Source organism: Scyliorhinus canicula, chromosome 14 (genome assembly GCF_902713615.1).
Source record: "Scyliorhinus canicula chromosome 14, sScyCan1.1, whole genome shotgun sequence".
NCBI classification, from domain to species: domain Eukaryota; kingdom Metazoa; phylum Chordata; class Chondrichthyes; order Carcharhiniformes; family Scyliorhinidae; genus Scyliorhinus; species Scyliorhinus canicula.
Window position 1 is genome coordinate 102897328 of NC_052159.1, and position 14763 is coordinate 102912090.

General features: G+C 44.1%; 1 protein-coding gene across 4 annotated transcripts in view; it reads left to right on the forward strand.

The window, feature by feature from the left end:
* Nucleotides 1-14763, forward strand: part of LOC119977295 (protein diaphanous homolog 3-like) — a 729004-nt gene that overhangs the window by 253868 nt on the left and 460373 nt on the right. For all 4 annotated transcript variants that reach the window (XM_038818049.1, XM_038818051.1, XM_038818050.1 and 1 more), the window contains exon 17: nucleotides 10890-11004. In XM_038818049.1, the coding sequence (XP_038673977.1) occupies nucleotides 10890-11004 (115 nt within the window). The remainder of the gene's footprint in view (nucleotides 1-10889; nucleotides 11005-14763) is intronic.

Genomic DNA, 14763 nt, shown 5'->3' on the forward strand with positions numbered 1-14763 from the left:
GGGCACCAATTTGGCCACCAGCTGTGTGTACGCCACGCGGGTGTGCCCCTGTGCTCCGGGGTCTCCCTCCACCCTGATGCCCTCTCGAGTGGCTGTTTGCGGCACCCTCTTGTTTCCTCGCCCTGCTCCATGCCCGCCGAGGCCTATGTCTGTACTGCTTCACTATCTCGCCCTTGTCTTTGCTTGTCTTTTGTTCTGCGTTCTCTCCCATACTCCTCCCCCCCCCCCCAGCCCCTGTCTCCTTGCCCCCCCCCCCCGTTCTCTCTTTCCCCCCCCCCCCGTTCTCTCTTTCCCCCCCCCCCCCCCCTTTTTCTGCCCCTCCCTCCTCTCCTTGTGCCAGGCACTTCCCCTCCCCTGTGAGGGGCGCCGCGGCCCTCCTTCCTTCCTGCCCTCCCGTGCTGGCCCTCCTCACTAGTACGGTGGCCCTCCTCCCAGTATTCGCCCAGTTCTGGCCCTGTTTAACCTTCCTCCTCCTGGCTCTTGTCTCGCCCTCCTGTTTGCTCTTCTCACCCTCATTTCCCTCGCTCTACTCCCACCCCCCCAATTGCATTGAGAGAGGAGACAAGCTCTGAAACGAGGCAGCACAGTCCCGCGCAAGGCATAAAACACGTGCACAGTTCATGACTGTCCTTGTTTGTGGTCTCTCCTCCGCTCTTTGTTCTGGTTTTCCCTTCCTTTTCCGTCCCCATGTCTTTCATTGCTGTTGCGTGTGCTCCTCCCCCAGTTTGTTTGCTCTAACAAAACTCATCAGCCGCCGCTGGGGTGTTAAAAATACAGCTCTTTCCCCTCAAATGTTACCCAGAGATTGGCCGGGAATAACATCCCAATTTTTACCGAATGTTACCCACCAATTTTCAGCGCTGATTTCAGTGTTGTTGAATTCAGCCCTTTTTTTGGCCAGGTCCACCCCAATGTCCTGATACATCCTTATGTTCTTCCCTTCCCACGTGCTCTTTCATTTTCTGGGCCCACTTTAAGATTCTCTCCCGGTCTTGGAACCGGTGCAGCCTTGCTATAATCGCTCTGGGCTGATCCTCGACTTTGGGCTTGGATCGGAACGACCTGTGCGCCGTGTCTTTTTCTGGTGGGTTTGGGAATACCTCCTTTCCCACGAGCTTGCCAATCATTTGGGTGATGTAGCCTGTTGGGTCTCTGCCCTCTATCCCTTCTGGCAGATCCACTATTTTAATGTTCTGCCGTCTGGACCTATTTTCCTGGTCCTCCACTTTCCCGTTTAGGCTCCCCTGGACCGTTACTAACCTTATGACCTTGACTTCGAGGATTATCACCATGTCGCTCTTGTCCGAGGCGGCGCTCTCCAACTCCAAAATCGTTTTTTTCTGTGCCTTCGCTTCCCTTTCCAGTCCTTCGATGGTCTGCTGCATTTTGTGCGTTGTCTCCTTCATCATTATTTGGACCTCCGACCAGAGTGCCTCCTTTATGCTGGTCGCTGTGTCCTGCTCTGCTGCTTGGTCCGCCATCGTTTTCCCTTTCAGGCTCACCTGTACCTCTGTCACGTCTTGTGGGACCGCCTGCCTGCGCGTCCGCCGCTCATGCGCCTTTCCCTCGTTGCTGCCGCTTGCGTCTTGCTTTCCGTTCACTTTGGTGTTTTTCTTTCCTCCAGCCATCTGTTTGTCTCTCTTTCTTTCCCTGCTGCTGTTCCTTATCCTGATGTTGCTCTTCCCCCCCCTCCCCCTGCCTTGGGCTTCGGGTTTCCTTTTTTTTTGCGGGTGGGGAGGGGGGGGTGATGTTGTGGTTGGTGGGTTTGGGTTTCATTCCTCCATTCCTTCCTTTCTCTCTTTCCTTGTTACTTTATTTATTTATTTTTTCCCTTCTCACTGGGTCAGGAAGGTTCGGGAGAGAAGTGCGGACGATGTGGCTGCCCACCAAAGCTGCTCAATGTAATCGATGGGGTAACTTCAGAACTCCTTGAGACTTGCAGTGGGGTCAAACAGGATTATGTTCTGACACCAAAACTGTTTAGCTTATTCCTCTCTTTGTTGCTGCCATATGCTTTCAGATAATTTGCAGAAGGTACGAACTGGGATGGCTTTTCAGACTTTCATACCCAATATCTAAGACAAATGTGTCCTCGACCTGATCAGAGATTTGTTCAATGCTGCACTTCATTCCATACCAATGAACAAATTAAGGGGTAAATGGGCAAATTCTCTGAGATTTCCATGCTAGAGGGGGTTCCTGAACCACACCAGGCAATGCTCAACACAGAGCTGATGTTTTGCAAGGTGGAAGGCTTGCCACCAAGTGTTGATTGAACAAGTCCAATCAGTGAATAAGTGTCCAATCCGTGAATAAGTAAGCTAAAGATACTGTGAGCATCCCAGGTTTGTTTCCTGGTCTGTTCTGCGTTAATCAATCTCCGGTAGGGCAGCAACAGGAACGCCACATTTGACTTAATTTGACTTGGTGCCAGGAAGGGCAAAAATCAGCGAGTGTTCCTACTCCTGATTGTTAACCAATGAAGCGGCTCCAGCTGTGACGTGTGGACATTAGGGGCTTGATTCTCTCCCCCGTAACGCTGGAAATGTGAATTGTAATCGGGCAGAGAATTGCGCATCTGGCAAAAATAGAGGTTCACGCCCGGCACCGATTCACGCACCATGCTCCAGTCCCTCCCAGTGGCAAAATTGAAGTTTGCACCCCGTGTCGGAAGGGGCATATAATCCCGGCATTTACATTCATTTAAATGTACTTACCGGGTTGGACCCAGTATGCTTGTGTTTCCGTGATGCTCTCTCCCTCTCAGGTGCAGGTCACGAGGGCGCAAATTACTGCAAGTGTTTACATGCGGGAAGTGGGCACCATGGCAATACTGAAAAAAAACTGTCAGGCATGCTGGGGATGGCTGTCTGTGCCTGGGGCAGTAGCAGGGAACAACTTGGTGCCGTGCCCATGGGTGCAGTAGCAGGGGGCGACTTGGTGCTGTGCCCATGGACTTTGTGCCGTGCCCTTGTTATCAGGGTAGCATGTCTCAGACTACCATTGCTGCAGTCTGTCTATTAAACGCACGCCTTTGATGCCTCTTACATGCTCCTGGCTGCTCACACTGTTCAGTGCTGCATGTATCCTTTGAATGCTCAGTTGGCCTCTGGTCATCTGGGAGCCCACTCAGGCTGCCCCTCTGGACACCTTATACCCCAGCTGTATCATCAAGGTGATGGGCATGGCCAAGCTCAGTCCATGCCTGCTGTGATAGTGGAGTTGGACACTTTAGGAACTTTCAAGCGGTTATTGGATAGGCACATGGAGCACACCAGAATGACAGGGAGTTGGACAGCTTGATTTTGATTTTGGACAATGCTCGGCACAACATCGAGGGCTGAAGGGGCCTGTTCTGTGCTATACTGTTCTATGGCCAACAAGGTGTTGGCAGTCCTCAGAAGTGCTGCCTCACTGCAGAGGAAGCAGGGGATCAGCAGAGCTCGCCCCCAATCAGAGGACACTGTTATGTTCTTGTACAGAGACGATTACTGAGGCGGCGTACTAAAGAACATTAGTTCAAGACGAGTTAATTTTATTAAAGTATAATGAACTGTGGGTAAGAAACCAATGCTACCAAACTAAAACTAATACAAACACAGCTGACCACAATGGTTTCTCCCCCAGATTCCCTCCAGGCTACAGTGTCACGTGCTATAACTTGCCTGACACCTAGTGGTTGGAGACTATACATATTTACACATACACTTGTTTATGCATATTACTGCAGACACCTGCACTGTGGCCTTGCAAGCCCTCCCTGGTTCTCTGCCCCTCTCCGAGTACAGTCCTCACAAATGACCCCTATGCCTTTGGATCACCAGCTTTCTTCTCCTGGTGAGGTTGGCACATCACCTCCCAGGCGGTGTGCAGGAGGGCCCACCCTGGGAAAGAGGCTATTCCTTCTGCCTTCATTGACATGAAGCTGTGGGTCCACCTCTGACTCCCAAACTTGTGGGGCAGCCCTTCTGTGAGCCATCTTGATGGCTGTAGGGAGTGTGTGGTCAGTGGAGTGCTTAAAAGCAGCTCCAGCTGCCAGGCTCTTTCGTGCCTACTTCGGCCCCAGTAGTTAAGATGCCGGCTGGACTGTGAATTGCTCTGAATTTGCGCTGGCAGAGTGCAATGGCATTTGCATGTCCTGACTCTCATACAGAATAGCACCCCAACGGGATCTCGATCCACATATAGTTCAGTCCCGGCGTCAACACTTAGGTCTCCCAAACTGAGAATTCTACATTTTATAGAGTCATATTGAATACAAAAACCTGCTGACACACACCATCGAATTGATTCATAAATAATGGCCGCTTGAGTAATACGTCTTGATGGTGTCAAGTTGGTTACCTGGCAAAGAACTCAACAGAACCTATATCTACTAGAAGCTGGATTATGTAATGTTATGTAATACTAAGGATTACACCCCATAATACAGCAGGGATTGATTACTTTCTATAGATTGTCTGGCAATCCTATTTCCTACATTATAATGGTCACTACCCTTCCACAATATTTATTGATCTGAGTTAGCCTGAGAGTGAAAGGCACAATCTGCAGTAAATGCGCATCTTTATGTTTTTATTGCTCCCATAGATAATTCCCCTCTTGCTGCTCTCTTTCTTGCAGGTCTTCTGACTGGCATCGCCTCTCATCTCCACTCCCATGTTCTTCAACTATCGTTTTTCTTTTAACCCTTTTCTTTGAGGGTAACAAAACATTTAAGTTGAGCTATTGCATTGACAGATTTGCCTCCTAACATTTAAATACTTTATGCAACTCCTATCCCCAAAAATGGTTGTTCTTTTGGGCTCTAAATTTCTCATTTTAAACAAATGTGTTAAAAGCACATGACGTAGCATGCACTTCCTTTTGTTGGTTCTAACATAGGATTAGGAAGGAACAAAAGATTAGCAAAAAAAAACACACATTAAAAGGTTAAGAAAAATGTGATACTGTATGACATCAAGACAAAATAGCCATGTGTGGTTCAGAGAAGTGCATTGCATTGCTGCTAGCTGTGCATTTGATAATGAAAAGCTACATGTTAGAACTGAGATTTTATAAAATTGTAACGCCTTGGAACATTGTCTTTAATTTTAAAATGGAGCAATGAAGAGGATCATGTGACATTTTCTGAATTCCGTTGACAGGAAAAGTGGGTGGCTTGGGTGTTAAAGATTATAGTGGGAACCAGGTTGTTTCATTGGGAAGAAGGTGTAGAAAATGACCAAAGTATCTGTGATGGTGGTGGATAGACTGCTGGTCTCCAAAGTCTCAAGAAAATGTTACAAATGTCAGGTTTTTTAACAGTTATACTTTAAACTGTTATGATATGGCAGGTGATAATTGCAAGGCTGCCTGAATTACAAAGGGAAACTTGGACAAGCTGTCACAATGATTAGCAATTTGTAATGAGGAAATAGGTGTTCTGGTGTCAGAAACAAGAATTGCAAAACCACTTTCGGAGATATTAAATTAAAACATTTAGTAACAATTTTTTTTGTCATTCTTTTTTAAAATTAAAAAAAATAATTTATTCTCCTTTTTCACATTTTCTTCAAAATTTACACCCACCAACAAACAGTAAACTGTATGAATACAATGTCAATCCCCTTATTAACAACAAGAATCCCATCCTCCATAACCCCCAAACAACAGCTCGCATGACAACATAAACATCAAATTTAAAAAAAAGGAATCAGGAATCGCCCATAGTCACCATTAATACATATAGACCCCCCACCCCCCCCCCCCCCCCCCCCCCCGCTAATTTTCAAGGTCATCCAATCCCCGAAAGTGTACAATGAATGACACCCATGAATTGTAGAGCCCTCCCAACCTCCTCCCCTTCACTTCCTCTCAAAAACACCTCACCCAGTATCGGTCTCCTCCCCCAGCTTCACCCCTCCTAGGCTCATCGAAACATGTTCTACCAGGCTCTGATGGCCGCAGCCCCTCCACCCACTACACTCCCGTTCACTGGCCAGTCTAAACTAGCCAGTGTGGAGGCCCCTGCCCAGGCCTCACTCCCATCCAATCTCCTCCCCTGCCCGGTCCCAGAAAAACAAAGAAATTCCCTTTAACACACAATCCCAGTGTAAACACACAAACCCCAAAGAACCATTACAAAGGAAAATCACAACTCGTACCTTGTCAAAATAGACAATGTCGACTTATTTAGGATATATACCAACATACAGTGAAAAAATAAAGCTACATACACTCCTAAATACCCCCTACCCTCAGTATAATACCAATTCTCAGTCCCATTTCTCAATTCTGCCCCAGTCCTTCTGCCTTCACAAAGACTTCCGCCACTTCCACAGGATCAAAATAAAAGTCTTTGGATTTGTAGGCCACCCTCAATTTAGTTGGGTACACTATGCCGAATGTACCCTGCTGTTATACAGTGCCGTCTTCACTTGGCCGAAGGCCGCCCGCCTCCTCACCAACTCCATAGTAAAGTCCTGGTATATACATATACCAGCTCCAGCCCACTGCACCTCCTGCTTCTGTTTTTCCCAACAGAGGATCTTCTTCTACTAGCCCGACCCAATTCGTACCGAGAGGGATCTTCCCCCTCCCCCAACAGCTCCCCAACATCTTGGCAAAATACCACATCGGCCTGGGGCCCTCCACTCCTTCGGGCAGACCCACGGTCCTCAGATTTTGCCGTCTAGATCTGTTTTCCAAGTCCTCCATTTTGGCTTGTAGACCCTTGTTGGCCTCACCACCCTCCGCAGCTCCTTACCCATTGAAGTGAGTTGATCACTGTGTTGCGACAATGTCTCTTCCACTTCCTTCAGTGTCTCATCCTGCTCCCGCACCGCGGCCGATGCTCTTGAAACCGCCCCCCTCACCGGGGCAATCACCTCCTCCAACAGCATCTTCAATACCACCACCATCTCCTTCCTCATCACCTCCATGTGCTTTGTGAACTGTTTTTCAAGTTCCACGACCATCACCTCAGTCATCTTTTCTGCCAAGAGCAGTGCGGCCTCACCCGGCGATTACTGCAAAAATCCACTGCGGCTCTAGAGGAAGTATTTAGCAGGGCTTTTCTCTCTCACATGATTATGGAAATCCAAGACTTGTATCAAAACACGGGCAAAATACTTTTCTCTGTGAGGGTAGCGAGGACTCTCTCTGCTTCTTTCAAAGCTTTCTCTTAGCATAGCACATTCTTCAGGATATCATGGCCACTCCAACTCACAGCTTTCAGTCTCTCTTAAAATGTTTTTCTCTTTCATGTTTGAATGTTTCATAAATTTCTTTGGAAGTCCCCTTCCCAGAAAATAAAAACTCTATCAAGTTGTTTTCATGGCTACTACTTTTGAGTAAGAATAAATGTAATACTTTGCTTTACTCATTTATGATTTTTGCTAGTTGTAAATTTTCCTTTAAAAATACAATTGCTAAGCTTCACTTCACACCTTATCTTCTAAAGCAAAATTCTCTACATGCTCCATACTGTTATGCCATCTTAGCTTTGCTCACCTCTGCTGCAACATGCTTTGTTTTATACCTACCCCTTTTTGATATTTTTAACACAGCAATCTAACTGTCTTCAGTTTAATTAAATTTGACACAGGCAAGCATGTTTCGCAGTGTACCACAGTTATGTTAGGAAAGTGTGATACTTCTTTGCAAATTGTCCACTTCTTTTCAAAATCAAATGAAGTCGGGAGTCTGCTGGAAGCTAATTAACATTTTTACTTTGATACAAGGTCTATGTGATTCACATTTCCATGGAGATGAGCTTTGAGAAGGGAAAGTTATATAGGAAGCTATTGTAGGAGTTTTTCCAAAACATATCACAGTGAGGTTCAGACTGCAAGAATCATAGTGACAGACAGATTGAGAGTGAATCATTCATCACTCATGAATATGGATGGCAGCTTGTTCAGATTGAAGAGACCAAGGTTGTGAGAGTTTGAACAAAACTGGAAGATTTCCATAGCTTTGGCTAAAATGGGGAATCGTCAGGTTAATCTTATCATGAAAGCAAGTTTCGGGGTGAAGAAATTGTCTAGCTGGAAAAGGCAAAAAGAGCTCTGGACTGTTTCCTTGGAAATTAAGTGTCCACTTAAGGGGCTATTTAAGGGGCAGAGTAAAGAATTCCTTGGAGGGAGATTTTCAGTTGTTTGAAATGTTAAATGTGGGGCTATTTTCTACAATTTAGAGCAGTTTTTCATACTTTTTTGCCTGGGATCCATTTTTATCAACCAGCCATCCTTCGGGATTCACACCGGCTGACCAACCTTTGCGACACAATGGAGGAATCTCTTCGCCATGATTCTGTGGCCATTACATAGTGTACGTGCCTGGCTCGTGATCTGCTGTCTGCTGCCATTTCTGGTGGGAAGACTGCCGTTTTAGAAAATAAATTTGGTACTGGTAGAGCACGCTGTCGCCAAGAGGAGATGATACTGGGTTACCATGCTGATGTCAGGAGATGGCTCTCTACCCCGCTAGGGAACTGCTGGATCTGCCTGAGGAAACTGCATGCGGACGGCATTCTCTTTTTTGTAAACAACACGTAGAGTACCATGAGTTTGATTTGTGAAGTCTGATAACTCATAATACACCATTATAGTGACACGATTGCAGAGGTTTCAAACATTCACACATATTTCACATACTGGTCCTTGAATTCTACTTGCCCTGTCCCAGAGGAAAACCACACATTATTTCTTTCTGTGATTGCTGCTGGTGCCTTTTTCTTGGATCTCAATTTGAAGAACAAACAAATTGCTGCAACCCCTGTTTATATAGCTATCACATAATTCCTTCTTTCTGGAATGGTGTAGGCACTGAAGTACTTATGGAAGCCAGTGAACTGGTGCTGACTGCCAGCATCGTGACCCGCCATTCTCACTCCTCATACAAACTTCACTCGGCTGCTCTCCGTGTCCTTCACCGGTCCTGAGCTCCAACAGCCCCACCGCCTTCTCCTATGGGTCAGCGGAACAATGGAGTGCCAGATGTAATTTAGTAAAGCTAATCACCCATTGAACAATCTGGGTGGCAGTCGGATGGATCGAGGCAAAATGCTGCGGGCACTGGCAGTCGCGGCCGGCATTCTCAACCTAACAGCCGGTCGCAGCTGGCATTTTAAAAAGCTGGTCGCGGCCGCAGGGCGCTTCTCCTCAGATTGGGACTGCCGCGACCCTCCTGACACCTATCCGTGACCCTGAGTATGATAAACGCTGGTTTAGAGCATAAGCTCCCTGTTGAAGTAGTGTTTAGTCAGCATTGCTTTCTGTTTATTATGAAGGTCAATGAAATGAAAAATGAAAATCGCTTATTGTCACGAGTAGGCTTCAATGAAGTTACTGTGAAAAGCCCCTAGTCGCCACATTCCGTCACCTGTTCGGAGAGGCTGGTACGGGAATCGAACCATGCTGCTGGCCTGCTTGGTCTGCTTTAAAAGCCAGCAATTTAGCTGAGTGAGCTAAACCAGCCCCCAAGTATCCGCTATTGGAAATCTTTGGGGCCGATTGTATTTCAGATAATTTTGGTTTTCGGATATGTGTTTGAATCCAGGCCCACTTACATTACAATGGCCAATATCAGGTCCCTGTAATAAGTTTCTATCCATGGCGCCATCTGCAATTCTGCTGAGGGGAGAGGGTTCGCAAGGGAAACCGTGCAGACAAGAATTGCAGAATAAACAGTGCAGGCAAATAACTAGACCTCCGTGCTAAAGGTTAGGTGTGAACGGTGAGGTTTACTCCGGCTTTGGTCAGAGATGTTGCACGGTAAATGCCGGATGTGGTCGGCGAGGTTTGTATGGGCTCTGTTCTGCCTGAGCCAAAGGTTGCGCGCAGTCGGTCTGATTTACAGATAAAGGATACTCTACTTGATATCTTGATGTATGGTGACAGAGATGTGCAGGTTAGGTGGGTTGGCCATGCTAAATTTCTCCTTGATGTCCTGGGATGTATAGGTTAGGTTAAGGGGTTATTGCGGTGGGGTGGGGAAATTTGCTTGGGTGGGGTGCTCTATCGGAGGGTTGGTGCAGACTCGATGTGCCTCCTTCTGCAATGTAGGAATTCTATGATCTTTTCAGGCATTCACTGGAAGTCTGATTTTTTTTTTTTAGAAACCTCTACGGGGATCATAATAATTTAGCACTATTACCAGAACACCAATAATCTATCTGAGTTTAAATAGACTGGTAGTGGCTCGATGTCTACAACTGTCATAAATAGATATTATTTAATTGACTGTACAGCTTGAAGGTACAGTCCCAGTCATTCATTCACACAATGTATTTATACATGTTATTCCACTGATATTTTACATATCTAACCTGTAATAAGTAACATAATATTTTACTTATATAAAAACATAATAGAGATCCACCTCCAAAATTATACTTTATAACTCATTTTCTTAAAACAAATATGATCACATGTAAATTTTTGTACAGCTAGGCCAGTTTAGATGACTCTTGATTATCTTTATATCAAGAGCGAGGCCAGAAGTTAATCACATACTGGTATGACCAGACATGTTCATCATAAATACCTGAAATGAAAATACACCTCCGATCCATAAGGAAACCTTCAATATTCTTAAAATATAAACATTTATGTTCTGAACAAAATACAACAATGTATCATTGCATGCTTTGTCAGTTTATAAGTCGTTGATTCTCTTTGTAGTCATGATTGGGGCTCAGGAATTTGGTGCTTCAAGATTCTGAAAGATCAAGTCGAATTGTGTTGCATCAAATTTGACATGTTCTTCCTCATGACTACTGAAATGCTTTTGTCCAAATTTTATGCACTTTGTTTCAAGCAATTAATTTGTTTAATCAAAAATAAAACGCATCATAACCAGGTATTTCACTGCTCAAATTTTGATTGTTTGATTTGTTCCCGCAGATCAGACCACTTGAAATGCCTGAGAACTGCTTCTGGATAAAAGCAAATGATGACAGATATGAAAACCCTGACCTGTTTGCTCGAATTAGTTTTATCTTTGGTGCACAAAAACAAGGTAAAATGTTGATTTGGAGACTATATCACTGCAGGAGGTAGCAATCCAAAATAATCTTAGTATCACTCCCATTTCCATGGAAACATTTAAGAGGGCTCACTAGTAGAGCTGTCTTTAGAACCAGTGAACGTGTTGGATTCGTTTTTAATGGCTGTGCAGCTCAGTTGGTAGATAATAGAAATCTTTATCCCAGGATCATTATTTTGAGCCCACATTCAGCGATGAATTTATCTGAAATATTTTAACATGTTTTTATATTTTTCCTACTTTTTCTCCAGCACTCTGTTTTAAAAATGTATCTACCTGTTGATCCACGACTGGAATAACTTTGATAAAACAATATTGGTTTATTTAATAGTTATTCCAGTCCGGAAACAGTACAAGATGCCTGGGATGCAATTAACTTAAATAAAAGCTTTGATGATAGGTAACGAGCCAAAGTAAGGTCCATCATAGTTGTTTTTTTTCTTCTTTTTTCTTCTTTTTTAAATTTAGAGTACCCAATTCTTTTTTTCCCCCCAATTAAGGGGCAATTTAGCGTGTCCAATCTACCTACCCTGCACATCTTTGGGCTTGTGGGGGTGAAACTTACGCAAACACGGAGATAATGTGCAATCCACACTGACTGTGATCCGTGGCCGAGATCAAACCTGGATCCTCAACGTTGTGAGGCAGCAGTGCTAACCACTGTGCCACCATGCCACCTAGGTCCACCATCGTTATAAAGGAGACTGTTACAAGCCACCAATTTGCCGGAAATGCATAATGAAGTCTCAGAAATCAGAACTGCTCCGAAAACTATTCTTAATTTAAATGCTGTGTCACAGGCTGATACTGAAAATGCATCTGCGCATGTGCAGGAAGGGCTGCCCTAGGGTTGTGGCAGAAATAAATGCAGCCTATAAAATAATGGATACAACTGTTAAGGAGGTGTAGGGACATAGACCTGGGTATATATAAGCACAAATCATTGAAGGTGACAGGGCTGGTTGAAAAAACAAGGGTTAGCTTTATAACAGAGGCCTCAAGTATAAAAGTAAGGAAGTTATAATAATCCTTCAAAAACTACTTGTTCAGCTCCAACTGGATTGTGTCCAATCCTCTACATCGTCCTTCAGGGATGAACTAACGGATTTAGAGAAGATTGTGAGGGTTTCAGAAAAGGTTTGTAAGGTGGAGAGATTTAGTAAGCCACAGGGAATTCCCAGCAAGTAAAAGTAAAAAACTTTTATTTAAACAACACTTATATAAATGAGGGCTGGTTAAAACCCTCCGGATGCTTACTCTCTCACTCCGTTGGTTCCACACTGGCCTACCTTTTATACAAGTATAGATAAGCTACCCAGCCTCTAGCGGGGGAGTTTGTACTCCTTCTGGAGCATTGGGAAAATAATCATTCCCACATCGTATGTCCTGTGCTGGCTATTGCAAGAGATTTCAGTTACATAGAATATTGGAAAAGGTGGGATTGTTCTCCTTATGGGAGAGAAGATTGAGTGGCGATTGAATAGAGTTGCTCAAGATTATGAGTGGCCCATACAAAGAAGGTAGAGAGAAAACTGTTTCCATTGGTGGAAAGGTTAAGAGCTAGAGGGTATGGATTGTGATTGGAAAAATAATGAAAAGCAGAGTAAAGAAAAGCTTTATTATGCAGCATCTGGAATGCATTGCCTGAGAGGCTGGTGGAAGGACATATCGTTGTGGCTTTCAACAAGAACTCAATAAGCAGCTTAAAGGGAAAAATCACAGTGCTTTAGGGAGAGAGATGAGCTGAGTTGTTCTTGTGGAGAGCCAGCATGCGCTTGATGACTGAATGATCTCCCTTTGTGCTGTAACCATTCTTTGATTCTGTCTGAATTTATGGAACTGCCTTCAGGTTTTTGAGAACATCGGAAAGATATGATTTTGTTGTAGATTGTATTCAAACAGTTTACAAATTCCAGAAGAACTTTTGATCATTAATGTCACTGGATACGTTTGTTAAATTTCTTATAGTGTAGTCTGGCTGTTTGCATGCATGTGACTTTTAACTCTGCGTCACATTTAATAGGTCAATGTCAATCAATCTATGATAAAAATTCATATTCCAGTACATGAATGAGCAAGTCTTTGTGCCTGTTTTCACTTAAATATCAAATAAATAAACAAGTCTTAAGCTTTTTGGAATGACAAAGTAAATGGAAAGACCAAACATATCCTATATATTTACAGTACATCCTAAATTCTTTATAGCTTGTGTCAATTTCTTACCAAGATACAAGCGTTTAACACCAGAAACAGGAGCATTTATTTTTCACATACAACCGTTTCTGAAATATCATGGAGTCAATTTTGGTCTTTTGGTGTAAAACCTGGTAAGAGTTTAATGGTCAAAAACAATTGCTGCTCGGGAGTCAGTGGGGCCCCATTCTGCTTTCCAGGTTGTCAGGCATATGCAAGCAATAATAAGAGCTTGCCATAGGCAGCTGGCTGATTAGGAGCAGAGTGTCCGGCACTAGTGCTACTTCTTAATGATCTGCGTCAGCTTAAATTGAAATTTTCTTTGTGGCCAAAACATGAAGGTAAGACCAGTGAGTTGCAGGAAGTTGTCCGAATGGCAAAGATAGTTGCCACAGTGTCATGAGGCTATCTGAGACAGTTAGGAAGATATTAGAGCAGCTTTCTGATTAGAGAATTACAGGTCACCGACGACAAACATTTCACGAGGCCTTACTTGAGACACTGAAACCTACCTCCTTTCGCATTATATCCATTGGAAGAGGTTTGTGTAGAAACACTGGAGTAAGTAAAAACATTATAGGCAGAAATTGTAAACCATTAAAAATAGGATGATCTTTGAGGTCTTTTCATGCAGAGCGTGTTCCTGTTGTGGCTGGTCATCTTGTAATGCAAGTTGAAAATATTGGTTTTTCGCCAGACGCTTTTGTCTATGTATCCTGGGAATTCCCCATTTGGTTACCGTGCTAATTAATAAAAACTAACTTACATACTGTTAATTTCATTATTATTCTGAACTACAATTTTAATCTTGCTTGTACTGTAGTACACCCTGGTTAAATGAGGTTTAGAGTGATTTGTGAGGAATTATTGTTTGGGACCTCATTGACCTAAGTGCTTTTAACCTGGAGGGTTTTGAAAGGGACCAAATTGTGTAAAGTTGTCTTCAGCATAAATCTCAGCCTGCTATACAAGAACTGATAGATAAACATCTTGCCAGAACTTCAAAAACTCGGATGTGTGTAAAGCCGAGATAAAATAGTTGACTACAAAGGTACCATGTTTTTCTTGCTTTAGTTAAGCTTAGCATTCGAATGCTTCAAACTGCTAGGAGTCTGAGCATGGGAGGCCAGAGATCTTAAGAGTAGTAATAATAATAATTGCTTATTGTCACAAGTAGGCTTCAATGAAGTTACTGTGAAAAGCCCCTAGTCGCCACATTCCGGCACCTGTTCGGGGAGGCCGGTATGGGAATTGAACCCGTGCTGTTTAGCCCACTGTGCTAAACCAACCCCAAGAGTTTGTCCAAGTTTGGGCAGGAAGATAGTTCATTGACATATTTGTAATTGGGCCATTCAAATACTAGTGAGGTAAAGATTGGGTTAAATTTGTCTCCATAACTTTGCTGTGAATGGTAAGCATAAAACCGATTCCCTGGGCAAGGAATCGGTTTGGTCAGAGGAAACTTGGTACCATCCCTTAGACTGATCCTCACAGCAAAATGGGGCTCGCAGTCAGACCACATGTATACATGCTACATTG